Source organism: Stigmatopora argus, chromosome 17, assembly GCF_051989625.1.
Source record: "Stigmatopora argus isolate UIUO_Sarg chromosome 17, RoL_Sarg_1.0, whole genome shotgun sequence".
Taxonomy (NCBI): Eukaryota; Metazoa; Chordata; class Actinopteri; order Syngnathiformes; family Syngnathidae; genus Stigmatopora; species Stigmatopora argus.
This window is the reverse complement of record NC_135403.1, coordinates 2,960,360-2,980,537: the sequence shown is the minus strand read 5'-3', so window position 1 is coordinate 2,980,537 and position 20,178 is coordinate 2,960,360. Positions and strand designations below refer to the sequence as shown.

The following is a 20,178-nucleotide window of genomic DNA, read 5'->3' as shown; positions in this document are numbered from 1 at the left end:
AACTGAAGTTTCTGTAGCATTTTCAACAATCAATTTGAAGTTTTTCCACACCTTACTGTTATCTCGTGTTTGTCTTTTCAGTTCTCCTGTCTTTAGTTTATCCTTAACTTCTTGCTGCTCCATATTGGGGATACCAGGTCAAAATAGATGTGGACTTGCGAAGGGGAAAATTATTAAGAGGGCGGCGTTCACGTGCGCAGATCATGCTCTGCAGCACCTGTTTAGTAGTTAAATAGCAATTATGTTACAGCACCTTCTCTGTTTTATCCAAATTCAGGGTGACCTGGTGGCGCGAGTGGTTAGCGCGTCGGCCTCACAGCTCTTGGGTCCTGGGTTCAAATCCAGGTCACATCCGCCTGTGTGGAGTTTGCATGTTCTCCCCCGGGCCCAACACACCTGAATCAAATAATTGGGATTAGTATGAAGCTTCTGGACAGCTTGCTGATAAGTTGATCATTTGATTATTGTGTGGTAAAGGAGGGAGATATGGAAAACGGACTGGATAGGGGTTCTCTAGGACTGGACTTGGCCACCCATGCATTACAGGGGTGGTTAGTGTTTAGAACTGGTCAGGCCTCCGCGAACCACATGACAAGGTGACAGGTGACAGTGTAGTTCCCTTCAAAAAGAGTGTATTCAGCCAAAGAACATTCTCTGTCCGTGCCGCACATACCTGGAACTCAGTACCAATTAACATAGTGAACTCCCGTCTCTGAAACCTTTTCGCCAATTATCTTAAAGCGTGACTGTTAGACGAACAAAATTGCGATCACAACGCTGTCTAAAACTGTACTACGTGTGTTTGAGTCTAGAATGTGTAATCGTTTATGTTCAATCTACACGAGAAATTTGCCCTCGGCTACAATCTTACATATTTACATATATATGTTCATTAACATGAATATAAATATGTTCATTAAAATGCGCTGTCCCTTATTAAATAAATCAAACTCAAACAACCCGGCGGGGAGATCAGTGTGTGTCGCAACTCTCTCTCTTTACGTAGCTCTGGAGCTGGTAAGGCGGGCTAAAAAAGAAAACAGCCAATCAGAGAATGTGGATATGACGTCCAACGTCTACCAAAATGGCGTTACGGGAACTATCGTCGCTCGAGAAATATTTGGGACTTAAAAAGCCCTTCAAGTACAGTACCCGAGGAGACAAAAAGGTCACAGAAACACCTGCATGGATTTGGTCTTTGAAAGCGCCGTTTTATTTGAAGCATAAGGGGTTGTACACCGTGTAGACGAATGTATTGCTAATAAGCTAACCACGTTTGGTCACGTCAATATAGGAAAGCAGTACAAACGCACAGCGTCAACATCTGCCAATGAATTAAATGTTCCTTTCATTCATATAACATGGGGAAATGGTATATCCACTTCGGCAAGTGTTACATTTTCTTAGACTATAAAGTGCCAGCCGATGATTGGATGTGTAGATCAGAACACAGCGTAGTGGGCATGAGCACCTATTCTTCCGTACTTTTTATTTTATTTAATTTTTATTTTTTTTAATGTTATAGGCTATAACATATAGCATGGTTAAATGCATTTTGATGTATAATTTGGAAGGCAGGCAATAAGACGTTCAACTAAATGTTTAAAACTGGATGGCTTTCCATGTTGCAGGTTCCTCTGCTCCAGAATAACAATGGTCCACCCATGGTGGGTCTGGTTACTATTGCCTGCCACCTGGTGAAAGAGGCCAAGCGCCATGAGTTTCTTGGGGACACAGAAGAGGACAGAGCAGTGGTTCATCAGTGGCTCGAATACAGAGTGAGCAAGCTGGACAACTGCAGCAAGGAACATAGCAGAACAATACTGAAGGTAGGGCCAAAAGTGTGAAAATATCCTCATCGGCATAGCCTCCTCTGATTACGACGGAGTTACTTCCTAAAGTCGCATTTGTTGCTTTTTTTCGTTTTATTTACATTGGAAGGCTAATGCACCGTTCCTCTACTCCTAAACGGCATTGTTATTTTAAGAAATTACCTCTTTGCATTCATTAATTGATTTTCTGAACCGCTTATCCTTACAAGGGTCGTGGGGGGTGCTGGAGCTTATCCCAGCTGACTTTGGGCCAGAGGCGGGGGACACCCTGAATCGGTGGCTAGCCGATTGCATGGCACGAGGAGACGGACATTCACGCTCACTCTCATACCTAGTAGCAATTTAGAGTGTCCAACCAGCCTACCATGCATGTGTTGCATTTTTGAGGTTGGAAAAGTGCAACTTTGGGCCATTTTTTTCAGTACTTGCGAAACTTTCAGATCAAAACTACTCTGTTTTGTAAAGGCACCATGACGAGGACAACATTGCATGTGTATCATTTTCCAGGTCATTCGTGTCGTCTTGCTAAAAAAATCGATAAAAACCCTCGATTTTGGACACTTCCCAAAACAGCCATTTCATACGGATTGGACGCCATTTCCACATTTTACGTCCGATTTTAATGCGGTTTTCGGCTATGGTTAGCTTCAATAGTGAATTGTGTCATGATAGAGCCCGATTTTTTAATTTCGCCTTTGATTCTTTAAAAAAATAGATTAAAATCGACCCCGACGTCGCATTTTTGACCTTTGACCCAGTTTTTTAACATGCAAAACTTTCAGAGGGGTTGTTGGAGCCTAAGGCGGGGGACACCCAGAATCGGTGACCAGCCGATCGCATGGCACAAGGAGACAGATAACCATACACACCCATACCCATGGGCAATTTAGAGTTCAATCAGCCTACCATGCATGTTTTTGGTGGAATGTGGGATTAAACCGGAGGACCCGGAGGAAACCCACGCAGGCCCGGGGAGAACATGCAAAGTCCACACAGGTGGACGTGACTTGGATTTGAACCCAGGACCCCAGAGCTGTGAGGCCAACGTGCTAACCACTCGCTCGCCCCACCGGGCCGCCCTCCATTTCGACATATTCCTCAAAATTAGTGGTACTCAAACTTTTTTGCTCAAAGATCTACTTTTCAAGGAGCCAACTTTATGCGATCTACCCTTTTTTTTCCGGGCCAACGACATAGCTCAGCAGTTACTATGTCTGCTGATGCCAGTAAAAACCCAAAGGAGTGTAGGCAGGTAGTAATCATGCTTGGACACGCGATGGTGCTGTTTCCCAGCTCAAGTACCATATCAAATTTGATTCATTTTGATGCTTTGGCTTGATTGAGTTTAACTGCTGAATTACTTCTCATATATCTGTACATTTTGCTTGATTGATTTGAAGTGCCGAACATCTTCTGTATCATACCTGTACATAATTATATACACGTTTGCTGTGCAATGCGTGTAACTGGAATTTTCCTTTCTCATCTAACCCATTTTTCCAAAAGACAATTTTCAACAACTGCCGGGCCCCCTGCTTGTTTAACTTAATTGAACTTAAATTACTGTACACACACACTTAAAATAGTTTTAATCTTGCATTACACTAAATTTAAACTTTCTTGTGCAATAACCAAGGCAAAGAGGTTAATGAATTCCACCGCGGCTTTAGAGGCGAACTTCCTGCTTCTCCATACATATTGGCGAGCCAGCACAGTCACATGTACACTACTCATGTTTTTCGATTATTTCGTGCTTAATATCGATGTCCTCATATGCCTCGTCTTCGCACTACCCTGCATTGCACCAGCTTCGCTTTGGATCATTGTGTTTTCCTTAATTCTGCACTGACTAACGCAAAAAACACGGAAAAAATGCAACGCTCAGCCCAGTGCCCCTCGTAGAGACCTTCGCACGAGGGAGATGCGGCGAGAAATAGCAGCCCCTCGCGGCCTGGACACCTAACTGTCTTGAATGCTCATATCTCAAAATTTGTTTCGTATCCCAAGGTAAATATTTGCTCACAAAATTCCTCGTATGTCGGGGTACACTCGTATGTCAAGGCATTACTGTAGTCAGGTACAAAAAGTGACTAAAGTGGTTAGCAGTCTATGGAGTTTTAGTGGAAGTACAAGATAAGTTAAGTAAATTAGTCTAGATTAGGTTCTCCTAGGTGCAGAACTCGAGTTGATAGAGTATTGCAATTCTGTTGTTTTATCACAGTAGATTGGTTAATTTACATTTCAAAAACCAGAAGCCGTATATTTACAAATGTGATTGCTTTTTAGTTTACATATTCAAATGTTCAGCTATTAAGATGTGATAGACAGTTTTTGCATGGTATGAATGAGGCTTTTTCTTTCGAATATATTGTTATACCCTTTTGTTTTAGATTTACTGTCATTATTTTGTTTATAAAAATTGAATTTGGCTTTCAACATTTTTTTTGCAAACTTCAGTCTTGAATCGGGGTCACCTTATATTCGGGCCAATACGGTCTCGAACAAATGGTTCATGTTCATAGTTTTATATATTTTCATTCCAATTTTATCATCTTGAGATACGAGCTTAACGCATTCCGGGACAGAGCTCGTATGTCGATTTACTCGTATCCCAAATCAACGTTTCCCATAGAAATGAACTAAATACAAATTAATTCATTTCCACTATCTGAAAAACCCCCACCAAAAACAGGATATTACAATGGAAAAACATATTTTTATTGGTTGTAATTCACCATCTACTAACAGAGTAACAAAGAACTAATGATTATGATGTTTAACACTAAAATGAGACATTATTCGGTGCAATGGGTTCGCGGATGGGAGAGAGAGGGAGAGAGACTTGACGCATGCTCTCGTAACATAACATAAACTTTAAATTTAACTTAAAAGAACTTTCAAAAAGTTTTAATCGTAATTAAACGGATACAGACTCGAATTTAAACCTTCTCAAATTCCTAGTATGTTGGGGCACTCATATGTCAAGGTATTACTGTATGTAACATATATGATGTTAGGGTTGATTTCGACCTGTATGTACTTAATGAAAAATAAAAGAAAAAATAATTTTGCTTTCCTTAAAACATCCGAATTATATCTCAATATTAAGTAGCAGAACTAGATACATTTGAAAATGTATGAATGCAAGCTCAAACAAACAAGAAATAACAGTCAAGCAAGTCGTACATACAGAAATAAAGGACATGCATTTGTGGCAAAAAGATATGCAGATATATTGTTTGAAGGTGAAGCGCATTGTGTTAGTTTTTCTTTCCTTAATGCTTCAGCAGATCGGATAGCTGTTTTTTTTAATCTGGTAATTTTTATGTGAGTGTACAGTGGTACCTCGTCACACGACCGCTCGTCATACAATATTCTCGTCTCACGACGGAAATTTCGATCGAATAATTCGCCCGTCATGCGATCAAAATTTCGTGATGCGACCAAGCCAGGTGGCCATGGCACTGTCTTTTTTGCATATCCTTCGTGTATAACAATACGTATCTACGAGCACCGAATGAGTTATTCAGACCAGGAAACGCACAACGCGCATGCGCGGGGAAAAGAGGGCTTTCTGGGTAATGAAGTATACACATTTTATTTCTATTAAACCACTAGTTATGTGTTACTTTGTTAATAGATGGGGAATTAGAAGAAATAAAACATTTTTTCCAATCCAATATCCTGTTTTTGGTGTTTTTTCAGAGGGCTGGAACGAATTAATTTGTTTTCCATTCATTTCAATGGGAAACGTCCGCTCGAGTTACGAGAACTTCGTCATACGATCTCAGTCTCGCAACGGATTACGATCGTATGTCGAGGTACCACTGTAATGGCTGTTGTTGAGGCAGGGCTAACAGAAAATTCTGCTCAGGATGTGGAAGGAGTGCTTGGTGAGCTCTGCAATGTGGCTAAGACTTTGGAAAACCTTTCCCCCTTTTTCAATATATGGCTGGACAAGCAAATTTCCGTACTCATTGAGTTATATTCTATTTTTTTTAAATCCACCCTTAGTGAATGTGATTTCACAACACAAATGCATTGTATGCAGACACATCAAGGATATTTAAAAAAACAATAACCGTTGACCATCACTTTATCATTTACTGCCCGGTGTAGGTAGCTGTCAGTTTGTCCAGCTTGTCTACTCCTCGTTTTTTATTGTACTCAAATTTAAAATAAAAAGTGATGTTGTGACCTTTCAGTCCTGTAGTCATGTCAATTTGTCTCTATTGTCAAACCTGATGACTTTGGTGATCGTATGTAATGTCTGAAGGGACATTGCTGCTCAAAAAAATATTTTTGCCTGTAATGCATCCTAGAGCCTTATTGGTGGCCTCACTGCTGGTTCTGTACAGACCAGCAAGTAAAAGAACACCTATTTTCATCCCAGGTGTCCTTTTCAGGACTTTTGCAGGAGAAACCCTGCCATGGATATCAGCAGGAACTTGGCTCCAGTAGATATTTTCAGTTCTGGATTCATATGTAGGTTAGGTTCGGTTAAGTTAGAACTTTATTTCATCCAGTATTCGGGAAATTTCTTGATTGCAGTAGGAAGACAGACACAAGACATTGTGGACTAGCACAAAGAAACCAAGCCACGCGACGGATGGGGCCAAGTCGCAAAGGCCGCAGAACAACAAAGACAAAAACACAAAGTACAAAGCAAAGCACAGTATATGGGATCATTAAGAATTGTTAAATCAAATCATTAAGACAGAAAAGCAGCAAAAACCCAAAACGAGCAAGAGCGGACGGAGCTAACGCTACCGGCTGCCACTTGAGCGCCGCCATCTTGGTTGCAGTAGCAAAAACGGATACAGACTCAAGAAAAAGACGTAGAGTTGGAACCACACAGGAAGTCTTCCACAAGATGGGGAACTTCTGCACACTGTGACCAAAGTTGAAAATATGCAGAGTCACTCTTCCAAGCTTATCCACACAGTCCCTCAGTAGTCTGGAGCTGAAGAATCAACAGTAGCAGAGTATAACCCCTCGACTCGGTTTCCGGCCTGGTAGGCGTCGACAGCTCTTCCATCTTATCGGGGAGGGATCTCACTTTCCCCATAATAATAGATGGAATGGTTGGTCTGAAGCGTTGCTTCTTCTCCCAGCATTTTTGTCCTGCTCCGGATTTCCAGCGGCATTGAGGTGTTGCTCCTTCTGCTGCGTATTGTTCACAGCTAGTCCCGTGTTTATGACAGCGTAGGTGATAGGTTCACCCTTTAGGCATGGCTGAATGGTTCCAAAAAAGAAGTAGCAGAAAGAAGCCAGGCTAACGGAACAAAGAAAGTTGTAAAAACATTAAAGTATGAAGTACAAAGTCAAGTAAAAAGGAATGAATTAAGAAATGTTAAAATGTAATAAAAAAAGATAGAAAAGGCTGTAAAACGCGAAAACAAATAAGAGTGGACAGAGCTACTGCCACCGGCTGCCGCGTGGGCGCCATCTTGGAAAATAAAAAAGACTGCTACCTGTGGACTGTATTAAGCAAGTGTAGCTTCTACACTATGGATCTCCTCCTCAGATGATGTCTCTGTGTCCTCAAATGGAATTCCACAATGTATACCTCCCCAGAACTCTGGTCATCTGTATCGTACTGCTGCACTGAGTCGCCATCCTCATCCTCACCAAATTTGTGATCAAGAGCTTCGCTTGCAGTGAAAGTTTGTCTCATTTTTGCGGTGTGTAATCTGAAATGCTTACTAACCCTGTCAAGCCTGGACAAGCCTTGAAAAAGCTCTAGAAAAGGGGTGGCCAAGTCCGGTCCTCGAGAGCCCCTATCCAGTCTGTTTTCAATGTCTCCCTCCACCAACACACCTAAATCAAATAATCGGGATCGGTATGAAGCTTCTGGGCGGCTTGCTGATGAGTTGATCATTTGATTCAGGTATGGTAGAGGAGGGAGATATGGAAAACAGACTGGATAGGGGCTCTCGAGGACCGGACTTGGGCACCCCTTCTCTAGAGGCTATGGGAGGGACTACCTGTGGACTGTTGTCTCAGGTTTGGCCCCCTTTATTGTATTTTCAGTCTTACATTTTATCACCACAAAGGTCATCATTTTCACCAGAGTATTTTTTAAAGAAAAAAAAGTCCAAAGTTAAGTGTTTAATATATGACTGATAGTCAATAAATGTTGGTATTATGTGAAAAAAATGTATTTTTAAATATTCAAGACTGCAATTAGTGTATTTTTAATTATTCAAGACTGCAATTAGGTCGGTATCGACCCTAACAAAAGACTAAGGTTAAACAAAAATAAAGAATGTGTATGCATTTTTAACTAGGATGTTCTAGCGAAAGATTTCTTTCTGACTGAAATATGCCTCCCGGAACCCCTCTGAAGTGGTGGTCAAAGTAAGCAAATATTTATTTTTTTATTGTGGGGGAGAGAAGCTTGGTATCAGCGTTCATACCTTTGTATCGCTCAGGAGCTTTGCACCAACACAGCCACTTCATTGGCCACATTCATGCAATTCTGAAGCCTACGCATTCCCCAGCGATTTCAATCATGAGAGGTACAGAAAATCTGTGTCTCGGAAAGCCACACATGACTCCAACAGAGACTGATGTATGGCCTTTAAGTGACATAGCCCCTCATGACAGACAAAAATGCCTAAACGTGCCCAATGCCAGGCAGTGTGAAATAGATCCCCAGTCACAGTTCTGCTGGACACTGGACGCCTCCTGGCACTATCCTGACAGCATGAAGTGTGTATATATGTGTGCGAATTTCATAGTGACACACACGCTCACTGCATGTCGGAGGAATGATGCTGGGCGGCAGTGTGTTATCTGGACATGAGCATCTTAAATATTTTAATGGTGCCACTTAAAGAAGGAAGTCGCCCTGAGCATCTCAAATCTGGTGCGTCCTGAGCACCATGCCTGTCCTGCTCTGGCCATAACACTCTTCTTTCAAACACCAGTCATCCTCATTGAAATGGACCACAGAGACAAACTGTCAAGTGGACTACTTTTTAAAACCTTTTCACCCCAGGATGCAAAAAAAAAGGAGTCAGAGCTCACACAGGCTGTCACTCGCGATGTGATAATATGAAAGTCAAACCATTTGACCCTCAATCCAAAATTAACCACCCTTTTGGGATTTTCTCCCTCAAAAGGCTATATTTTTCTGGGGTTAATAATTCCACAAGAGCACACGGGGCAAGCTCTGATTGTATTTGAAAGAAATTCTGGACGTTTAAAAAAAAAAGATGTATGTTATATTAAATCGTTGCCAAATACCTATTACATAGACCTGATTAAAAAAAGAAAAAAGAATTCTGGATGTTATCTAAGACCACACATCGGCGGGGGGTTTTCCCGAGCGTATCCAAGGATAGTGACACGAGCGGATTGGGTTGGCTGATGCCCCGCTGAAATCCTGAGCTCCATAAATTTTTCTAAGTGTGAGCACCACACACATCAACGGTGTTTTCCCCATGGCCTATCCAAGGATAGTGACACATGGGCGGATATGGGTTGCTGAAGCCCCGCTGAAGTCTTGAGCTCCAGATTTTTTTTCAAAGTATGAGCACCACACACATCAACGGTGTTTTCCCCAGTGCCTATCCGACATTTGATGTCGCAAATACAAATACTAGTATTTGTATTTAATCATTAAACGCTGTTTTCGGCTGGATTTGACCGAATTTGAGAGCATTTCGAGCCGATGGCGAATGGACGTATATAGACGTTTTTTTGCCTTATCGCGACATCATCGCGACATTTTACCAGGAAATTCACTTCCCAGGGCTCGGTTCTAACGTCCAAAGAGCTCCAGTATTTGTATTTAATCATTAAATGCTGTTTTAAGATGGATTTGACCCGATTGCTGTCATTTCACGGCTCAGTTCTGCTACATCTGCCCGCCCAAGAGTGATTATTCCCGGGCTGACATACCCGCTCAAGAGTGCTTATTCCTGAATTTGCTCAAATTTGAAAAATTTCTGGAGCTGCAGAAATTCAGCGGGGCGTCGTCCAACCCAGTCCGCTCACGGTGCACTATTCTCGGATAGGCTCGGGGGGGGGGGAACCCCCGCCGATTTTTAAAGTGCTCAAACTCGGGAAATATATGGAGCTCGATAATGAAACTCATGTCATTAAAATCCGCCCACGAAGCACTGTTCCCGGGAAGAAACCCCTCCGATGACCGTAGGGATATGATTTACCTACTCGGCGGGCCGGATTAAAAATCCTAACGGGACGTATATGGCCCGCTCCGAGATTAAAAAACTTGTACTCACACGAGCGCGCGAATCCCGTTTCGGCGAAACCTCCGTTCGGTGGAATGTTCATTCGGCGACCTGTCCGTCTGTCAAACATCAGTCGGCGAAACGTCTTTAGGCGAATCATCCTGTCACGCTTAACCACTATTAAAGAAAACAAAGGAAATTCACATATTCTTTATTAAAGAAAATAAAACAGCAAAAACTCGCTCGACAACACAAACACATTAACATTTGGGCGTGTGCGTACTAAATGGACTCGTCTCTAAACACACTGCGCATGAAACAGGGTTCTACGTTGAGCGCTCCATTTTTAAAATAAAACACAATAAATAGAATTATTTTATTAAAAAGAAGACAAAGGAAATTCACATATTCTTCGTTGTCTTCCTTCTTTTTTTGCTTGGTATTCCCATAGATTTTGCGTATACTGACTAGATTTCCGATGCGCGTTGTGAGGCAACGGAGCTAGACGTCGTCGTTTGTCGGCCATCTTAAGAACAGGCCCATTCCCTCCTATTAATAGAGTCAATAGAATTTGCCACATCAATTCGCGATTAAAAACCAAACAGTTAATAGTAATTTAGTGGAGTCACTCAGTGCCCCCCAAGGAACCGACTTTCCTTTGTCTTCTTTTTAATAAAAAATTTAATGAAATAATTTTATTTATTGCCTTTTATTTTAAAAATGGTGCGCTCGACGTAGGAACCCCCTTTCGTGCGTAGTGTGTTTAGAGACGAGCCCATATAGTACGCACACACCCAAATGTTAATGTGTTTGTGTTGTCGAGCGAGTTTTTGCTGTTTTATTTTCTTTAATAAAGAATATATGAATTTCTTTACCTTTAATAGTGGTAAAGGTTAGTGGTTAAGGTTAGGCGAACTGTCTGGCGACGAAGTGTCCGGCGACGAATTGTCATTATGGTGTACTTTTTCAATAGTTTGTAAACACAATATTTCAATTAATGTAAAAACATGATAATTAAAATTTGATTTAAATTGTCCTACGTTATTTTTTTTTGACATTTTATCTCGATTTTGCGTGAATAGGATTCACTCTAGAAAAACTCCGGAAATGGGACAAGGGTACTCCTGAAATGGGGTTGACGGAGGTTGGCAGCTCTGTAAATTGTTTCAATTGGTGTTAGTGTAGTTTTGCTGACTAACTTGTTAGGTAGTAAGTCATGTGTGTATACCTGTCAACCTGGGCCAATTCCTCCCCGTATTAATGATTGGAATTCCCCGTATTAAGCAATAGAAAACCGTACAAATGCAACGCGGCACATATTTACTCACATAGGGTGGACGTAAAAGTGTTATGGTCGCGCCGCGTTGTCGTGACGCGACCGTGAATGTATTCGGACCCAAGCGCTATGATTCATAGCTGCTTAAATAACGAAACAGGAAATGATTTAATCATTTCCTGTTTCGTGTGAAAGGGGAATGCGTGTGCGCATATCATGCTTAAAGCATGACAATATTAGCAGTTGACGATGACGTTTTCGTCTGCTACCAGTGACCGAGACGATCCGGATTAGAGCCAAAATGCGTAAAACGAGATCCGTTTTACAAAAAACGTACTTTAAAAAAATCCCGTACAAAAGTTGTTATACGGCGTACACAATTTGAAATGATCAAAAAACGTATAAAATACGGGAAAAACGTATAAGTTGACAGGTATGTGTGTGATATGATCATTGTGTCAAAATATACTTTTGCTGACTCAGGCGTGAGATTGTTTCTAATGAACCTGTGTATGTCGGTCAATTAGCTTACCAAACAAACTTTGTTTTCCAATAATTAGTGCTAAAGGTATTCAAATCAATAAAACAAGTGTGGCCACATTTATGTGCCTGCCTACTTTTGATTAAGTAATTATTGCACACTTTCTATAAATCCTATATTCTAGATTTGACTCCTCAAATATTACACTGTGCTTGTCAGCAATATAATATATTTAACTGAAATTGCTGATCGACCAACCAATGATTTATAAAGGAAAATGTTGAAAATGATCGGAGGTGCCCAAACCTTTTCATACGACTGTAGCCAAAGGGAGAGCAACTCCATCTCCCAACACTCTGTGCAATTCTCTTAACGATTCAAAACACGCTTCAAACAATCTTTACATGTGTTGTTGGTGGAAATTAAGAATAGCTCTTTGCACTTCCATTCACAGTGGCCAGCAGTCAGGTGTATGCTGATATGTAGTAATTTCTCTTGGAGGTACGAGGGCACTGTATCCCAGCCCAAGTCCCATCACATTTTACTTCGTACAATTATTGTCTATAATCCTTATAAAGCGTGATTTATGGGTGTGTGTGTGTATGTATGTTAAGATTCTCTTGCTACGTTTGTACAAACCGTGCAACGTAGAGTTGAATTTTTTTATGGGGGCCAGAAACGGCTGTCAGATCATAATAGACGAGTGATTGTTTTTCTTCACCATCTCTAAGTGTGTAAACTCAACTTTATTTTTGAAAGCTGAAAGCAGAATTGATGTATGAATCGTTGTTTTTACACAATGTCGCACCGCGTGGCTGATTGGTCCACCAGCGAGTTTCTAGGTGCTCCTCGGAACACTTTTTTTTCTGTCGTGACGGGAGTTATAAAACACCCACCCATCCATAATTCACGCTTTATCTATTCTCTAATCTTTATAAAACATGATGTACGGATGTGTGTGTGTGTATGTGTGTGTGTGCACCTGGAAACTCGCTGGCGGAAATTCTCCTCAAAAGGATGTTTGTAAATGACGTGGAAAGGCGTCTTGGATGTTTTTCGGGGAGCAGGAATAGATAAAGCGTGATTTTTGGATGGGCGGATGTTTTTATGTTAACATTCTCACGCTACTTTTGTCCAAACCCTGCATCGTAGAGAGTTGACATTATAGTGCCCAGAAACGGCTGTTGGATCCTAATAGACAAGTGATTGAATTTCTTTACCTTCTCTAAGTGTGTAAACTCAAGCTTTGGGCATCTGCAAGTGTTATCAATGAGTATGCCTGCTATTGAAGATATTAGGTGCGAATAATAGTAATAAATTAATAATGAAAAAATGGAATGTGTTATTGAAAAACTAAAAGGTTTTCGTTAAACTCAAGGCAATTACCTATCTTCTGTAAATTTGGTGTCAATACGTCCATCGGCCTGGGAGCTATTGAACAAAATAGGTGCTAATAACAATAATAAATTAATAATTCATAAACTGAATGTGTTATTGAAAAACCAAAAGGTGTTCCTTAAACAGAAGGTAAATGCCTATCTTTTTTTGTAAATTTGGTGCCAATACTTCAAATTGCTTGGGAGCTATTGAAGATATTTGGCGCTAATAACAATAATACAATAATAATTAATAAATGCAATGTGATATTGAAAAACTAAAAAGTGTTCGTTAAACACAAGGTAATTACCTATCTTTTCTGTAAATTTGGTGTCAATAAATCAAATGGCTTGGTAGCTATTGAAGATATTAGGTTCTAATAACAATAATAAATTAATAATTAATAAATGGAGTGGGGTGTTGGAAAAACTAAAAAGTATCCTTTCTCATGTACATCATTCAATTTCATTTGTATTTGTTGCAAAAATGAACAGCTGTAGTTTGCTAATCTATATGTGGTCTGAGCGATGCAGAGGTACCAACAGATTGCCGCTTTTCCTGCAATGCTCAACTGGGCTTCAGCTCCATGGCTGGAGGCTACAAAGAAGCAAAGATCTGATGGTGGAGGTCTGCAGTCTTCATGCCTTGTTTGGCATTAGCCACTTTTGCCGCACAATAACTCAATTTGCCCTCAAGACGCTCATTGTGCATGGCGAGAGTTCCTTTCGCGCTGCATACAAATGCTAAATATGGTCCACTCCCTTGGGACCAGCACTTCCCCGCGTGACTTTTTTTTCGGAAATGCAAAATCACACCACCCAAGTTTAGGCAGCTTTGTTAAATGTAAAATTAGAGTTTGTCATTTGGCAGTGCAGTAAACAAGCAGCCTGTTTAGTGTGGCTTCTGTGGTAAGTTGCCAGTCATGGACTGAGGATGCCATAACCCCTCTGGATCTGCTGTATATCATTCCTTTCCATAGCTCGCACATGAGTAAAAAGCCACTTCAAGCAACCAGGTTATTGAACCTAATGTCATGCTTCTTATTGGGGTTCTCAAATTTGATGATTAACAACATATATAAAATTTAATAAATTTCATCTAAAATTATATCACCCTTTATTGATAATGAAGTCATCAAGGTTGCTAAAAATAAAAATGAAATCCCAATGCTGTCTTTTTGAAAAGCCATCACTTTCATTAGAAGGCAATTGCACTAGGACTGAAGCATGAGTGAGCATTCTTTGTGTTCAGATCTGACTACCATCCAATGAGTCAACAGCGTCAAGGAATATACCTTTAATATGCAGCACCCGCTGTGCTTTTCAGTCTGATTATGAATTTCCTTTATTAAATCAATAACTTTGTATGTTTCATAATGTCCTTTGGCCCTTCATTGAATGAATGAATGCAGATTGTCAATCTTTAATATCCAAAATTAAGGCTTTTGGTTTTACCCTTAAAATGGAAAAATATCTCATATTTCACATCACAGAGTATTTTTTGAAAGTCAGCCACGTTAAATTAAATGCAGTCATACCTCTACTTACAAATGCCTCTAGGTGCGAAATTTCCAGGTTACGAAAGCTTTTTATATCCAAATGAGTGCCTGGAGATCAGAGAAATATCCAAGTTACGAAAACCCCCAAAAAGTACATGCATAATTTATCCGTTATTTTATTTTTAAAATATTGTTGCGGATGCAATGATTCTCGCTTTAGAAGCTCATTCCACCATATACTGGGCTCTCATTGGCTGTATCACAACAATCCTCCATTTTCTTTAACCCGTTCTCTGCTTAAACTTATTTATGCTTGGGGAAGTGGTTTCGTAACTTGGATTTTCCATAAATAGAGGGATTTTACATTGAATTAGCATAATCCTTTTTTCATTCATTCATCTTCCGTACCCCGCACAGAAAGACAAACGACCATTCGCACTCACAGTCATAGCGCCACCGGCGGGAATCGACCCTGCGCCTGCCCACACTGGGGCGCTCATTACGTCAATCTCCAAGGCACTAACGGTAGATCAGCTGAGAATAAGGATTCAGTACATCGCAGATTTTATATTATTTAACCGAAAGACGGGAGATGAAAAATGGCGGAAGTCAGGGCTCCGTTTCATCTTCGCTGAATTGGGTGGCGCTCAGCGTCAAAGAATTTCACCGCAGAAGAATGACGCGCCGAAGAAAAAATTTCACCGCACAAGAATGATGGCACGAAGAAGAATTTTACCACATAAGAATATCACCGCAGAAGAATGATGACTGTGGGAACAGTATTTAAAGTATTTAAATTTTTTATATATACATCAAATTTAGATATTAATACATCTTTTCATATGTTTACAACTGTAATAATTAATTAATAAATACACTTCTTCATTGGATTGGATTGGACAACTTTATTCATCCCGTATTCGGGAAATTTCGTTGTCACAGTAGCATGAGGGTGAGGATGCAGGAATAGGAAAGGCATTTTAGACATAAATAGATAGGTAATAAGTAAGTTAATAAATAAATATATAAATAAATAAGTGTGTTGCTTAGCACGTATATACATGCATACACATAAATGTACATGCATGCATACGGTAGGTCTTAACACTCAGCCATTTTTTTGTTAAAGAGCCTGACAGCTGATGGGAGGAAGGATCTGCGGAAGCGCTCCTTCCTGCAATGAGGGTTCCGCAGTCTATTGCTAAAAGAGCTTAGGAGGGACTCCACAGACTCATGCAGGGGGTGGGAGGTGCTGTCCATGATGGACATCATCCTGGTCAGCATTCTCCGCTCTCCCACTTCCTCCACAGAGTCCAGAGGACAGCCCAGAACAGAGCTGGCCCTCCTGACCAGCTTATTCAGCCTGTTCCTGTCCCTCTCCATGCTCCCGCATCCCCAACAGAGCACTGCATAAAACACTGTAGATGCCACCACAGTGTCATAGAAAGTCCTCAGCAGTGTCCTGCACACTCCAAAGGACCGTAGACTCCTCAGTAGGTAGAGGCGGCTCTGGCCCCTTTTGTACAGGGCATCTATGTTTGTGGACCAGTCTAGTCTGTTGTTGAGGTGAACACCCAGGTACTTAAAATTCTCCACGATTTCAATGTCTGTACCCTAGATGTTCACCTGAGTGGTCTGTTGAGGATTCCTCCGAAAATCGATGACCATTTCCTTTGTCTTACTGGTAAACATGTAGTATGGTAGTAATAATACGGGTGAACCCACTTGGCGGTTTTTCGATTGTCGCGGCCATACCTGGTCTGCATGATCTGCGAAAATCGAGGGATTAGTGTACTCACACTTTGTTCGAACATGCATATCTGACTAATTTAACAATTATTGTTAAGGTCTCATCAGGATCTAATTGTGGTTCCGACAGCCTCGGCTATTACAGTGGTACCTCGTCACACGACCGCTCGTAATTCAATATTCTCGTCTTACGACGGAAATTTCGATCGAATAATTCGCCCGTCATGCGATCAAAATTTCGTGATGCGACCAAGCCAGGTGGCCATGCCACTGTCTTTTTTGCATATCTTTCGTGTGTAACAATACTACGAGCACCGAATGAGTTCTTCAGACGAGTTGCGACCAGGAAAAGCACAACGCGCATGCGCGGGAAAAAGAGGGCTTTCTGGGTAATGAAGTATACTCATGCACACAACGCCGATAGGCAATGGCACTCTTTCTAAAACTTCATTACCCACAATCAATACGTGGGTAAGCTCAGCTGTTAATTTCCTGTTGTTCTTATCTAACACGAGGAGTTTTATAGTACTTCTCGTTCGCTGCTCATAACATCCAGCGGCACCGGCCCGCAATTCCCTCCTCGCAATATTCCCGGTCGCAACTCTCTCTCATAGGCGGTGTTCAAAGCGGTTGCGACTAGAACCATTACAACGAGGGAGTTGCGAGTCGGTGCCCCCGATGTCCCCACGAGCAGCGGAGCGATCGCTAAAATGTACTACAAGACTATTTCTCGATGGCAAGTGGTCGTGGGTTATCCTATTGTGAGGACATTTGTGTGAATCATTTTCGGAATATTTTGAAGGGAATACGTAGTACAACAGCAAACAGCCCATCGATAGCGAACGTGAGGGTGGAGGCATGGCAAACCGCCAACCCGGAAAACGAAGGTAACAAAAGATTACAACAAAATTAGAATTAAGTTTTGTGTAAAGTTACATTAAACGTATGTTTGAGTGTCTGTATATATTAATCCAAGTTAATTTAAATTTGTTTGTTCCGTTTATGAGTGCGTTGTCGTGGGAAACGTCCGCTCGAGTTACGAGAATCTCGTCATACGATCTCACTCCCGGAACGGATTAAGATCGTATGTCGAGGTACCACTGTACATGCAACCTCTTACAGCAGCTTGCAAAGGCTTTCTTTGATGGTGAACAGCTTCGTTTCGGTGCCCTTTACGCGTCTGAGTTGCCCTCCCTCCAACCTCTGTGCCGATACAGGTTAGTTGCTTGAACAAGGTAGATCGCAGGAGGTTGGCTACTTTAAATGTAGATCTTGAAGCAAAATAGTGTGAGCACCCCTGTACCACACTATCAGGCGGCTAGCATAATCCCTTCCAAGATTTTTAATACTACAGTTGTGGTCAAACGTTTACATACACTTGTGAAGAACATAATGTCATGGCTCTCTTGAGTTTCCAGTTATTTCTACAACTCTGATTTTTCTCTGATAGAGTGATTGGAACAGATACTTCTTTGTCACAAAAAATCTTCATGAAGTTTGGTTCTTTTATGACTTTATTATGGGTGAACAGAAAAAAGTGATCAAATCTGCTGGGTCAAAAATATACAGAAGCGCTAATATTTGGTAACATATCTCTTGGCCATTTTCACTTCAATTAGGCGCTTTTGGTAGCCATCCACAAGTTTCTGGCAAGCTTCTGGTTGAATCTTTAACCACTCCCCTTGACAGAATTGGTGAAGTTCAGTTAAATTTGATGGCTTTCTGACATGGACTTGTTTCTTCAGTATTGTCGACAAGTTCTCAATGGGGTTTAAGTCAGGACTTTGGGAAGGCCATTCAAAAACCATAATTCTAGCCTGATTTAGCCATTCCATTACCACTTTTGATGTGTTTGGGGTCATTGTCCTGTTGGAACACCCAACTGCGCCCAAGACCCAATTTCGGGCTGATGACTTTAGGTTATCTTGAATAATTTGAAGGTAATCCTCCTTCATTATCCCATTTACTCTCTGTAAAGCACCAGTTCCATTGGCAGAAAAACAGCCCCACAGCATAATACTGCCACCACTGTGCTTGACGGTAGGCATGGTGTACTTGAGGTTCACGGCCTCACCTTTTCTCCTCCAAACATATTGCTGGGCATTGTGGCCAAATAGCTCGATTTTTGTTTCGTCTGACCACAGAACTTTCCTCCAGAAGGTCTAATCTTTGTCCATGTGATCAGCAGCAAATCATCAGCTGCTTTGAAATGGCTCCAAGTGACTTTCCTGACTTGTTCAAGTCAAGGATTTGCTTTTTCAGATCCATGCTGAGCTCCTTTGACTTTCCCGTTGTAGCGTTTCTGGGCGTTTGCATCCAATGAGCCCTATTTAAATGGCCTCAGATAAGTCACCAGCTGTAGTCACTCATAATCACTAACAAGAAGTTAAGAGGCCATCCTATGAAGCTCGTTTCACTGACACAACTTTCTAAGTCACCAAAATTGCTAATTCGTGTTGCTGTATGTATATTTTTGACCCAGCAGATTTGATCACGTTTTCTGTTAACCCATAATAAAGTCATAAAAGAACCAAACTCCATGAATGTTTTTTGTGACAAAGAAGTATCTGTTCCAATCACTCTATCAGAGAAAAGTTGTAGAAATAACTGGAAAACTCAAGAGAGCCATGACATTATGTTCTTCACAAGTGTATGTAAACTTTTGACCACAACTGTACCTACTTAAAACCTAATAAAAGTAAACCAATTTTGTATGAAATTTATATATTCAAATGTATGTTTGCTAAGAAGTGCAAAAATATAAGAAATGTATTCATTAAACTATTCAAATGGCACCACAAAACTGAAAGTCCAGCTTTCAGCACTGTCGCTCTTTTTCTAATCACTCACATTGTGTGAGTAAAACAGCATATATTTACTACCTCAACATTAGAACCTGATCGTTACAATATGTAAGCAAATAATAAATATAATAATATACCCACCCCAATAATAAACCCACAACCTAAAATAATGTTATGCACAAGAATCAAGAACTTACCGCCAGCTATAATTGACAAGTAGGGTCATATCTTGACCTACTAATTACGTAATACCTCGACATACGAGTGCCCCGACATACGAGCAATTTGAGATGCGAGTAAATTTTCGAGCAAATATTTATCTTGAGATACGAGACAAATGTTGATATACGAGCATACAGCAGATGCGAGAGACTGATCATAAGAACATCATGGGCACTGTCTCTCTCCCCGCAACTCCCTCGTGTAATGTCTCTACGAGCACTGGGCGGAGCGTTGCATTTTTTCAGTGTGTCCCCCTCTTAGTCAGTGCAGAATGCTGGAGCTTGATCGCTAAAACGAAAGGAGCATGCTACTTCTCGTTGGCAAGAGGTCGTGCATTATCCTATTGTGAGGACATTTGTGTGCATCATTTTCAGAATATTTTGAAGAGAAGACAAAAGCATACAACCCACAATAGGTTTCTTTTAGTTGCAGCTGAAAGTCAGGGTGGATACTGGGCATATAGAGCCAACCCGAGAGAAGAAAGGTATAAAAATGTAAAATAAAATTAGAATTAAGTTTAGTGTAATGTTAGATTAAACTTATTTTTGAGTGTCTGTATCGTAATTTAATTCAAGTTCATTTAAATTTGTTTATCTTATGAGCGCGTTGCCGTTCAAAACGTCTCTCTCTCCCCTCCGCGAAATCCGTCTAATTTTAGTGCTATTAAACATAACCACTAGTTATTTGTTACTCTGTTAATAGATAGTGAATTAGAACAAATAAAAATGTTTTACCAAT

The 20,178-nt window shown here is 40.8% G+C and overlaps 1 protein-coding gene across 1 annotated transcript in view; it reads left to right on the top strand.

Moving 5' to 3' along the window:
- Positions 1-1,041: 1,041 nt before the first annotated feature.
- Positions 1,042-20,178, top strand: part of eef1e1 (eukaryotic translation elongation factor 1 epsilon 1) — a 34,562-nt gene continuing 15,425 nt past the window's right edge. The window contains exons 1-2 of the mRNA XM_077624768.1: positions 1,042-1,168; positions 1,632-1,829. Of these exons, the coding sequence (XP_077480894.1) occupies positions 1,085-1,168; positions 1,632-1,829 (282 nt within the window). The 5' untranslated portion in view covers positions 1,042-1,084. The remainder of the gene's footprint in view (positions 1,169-1,631; positions 1,830-20,178) is intronic.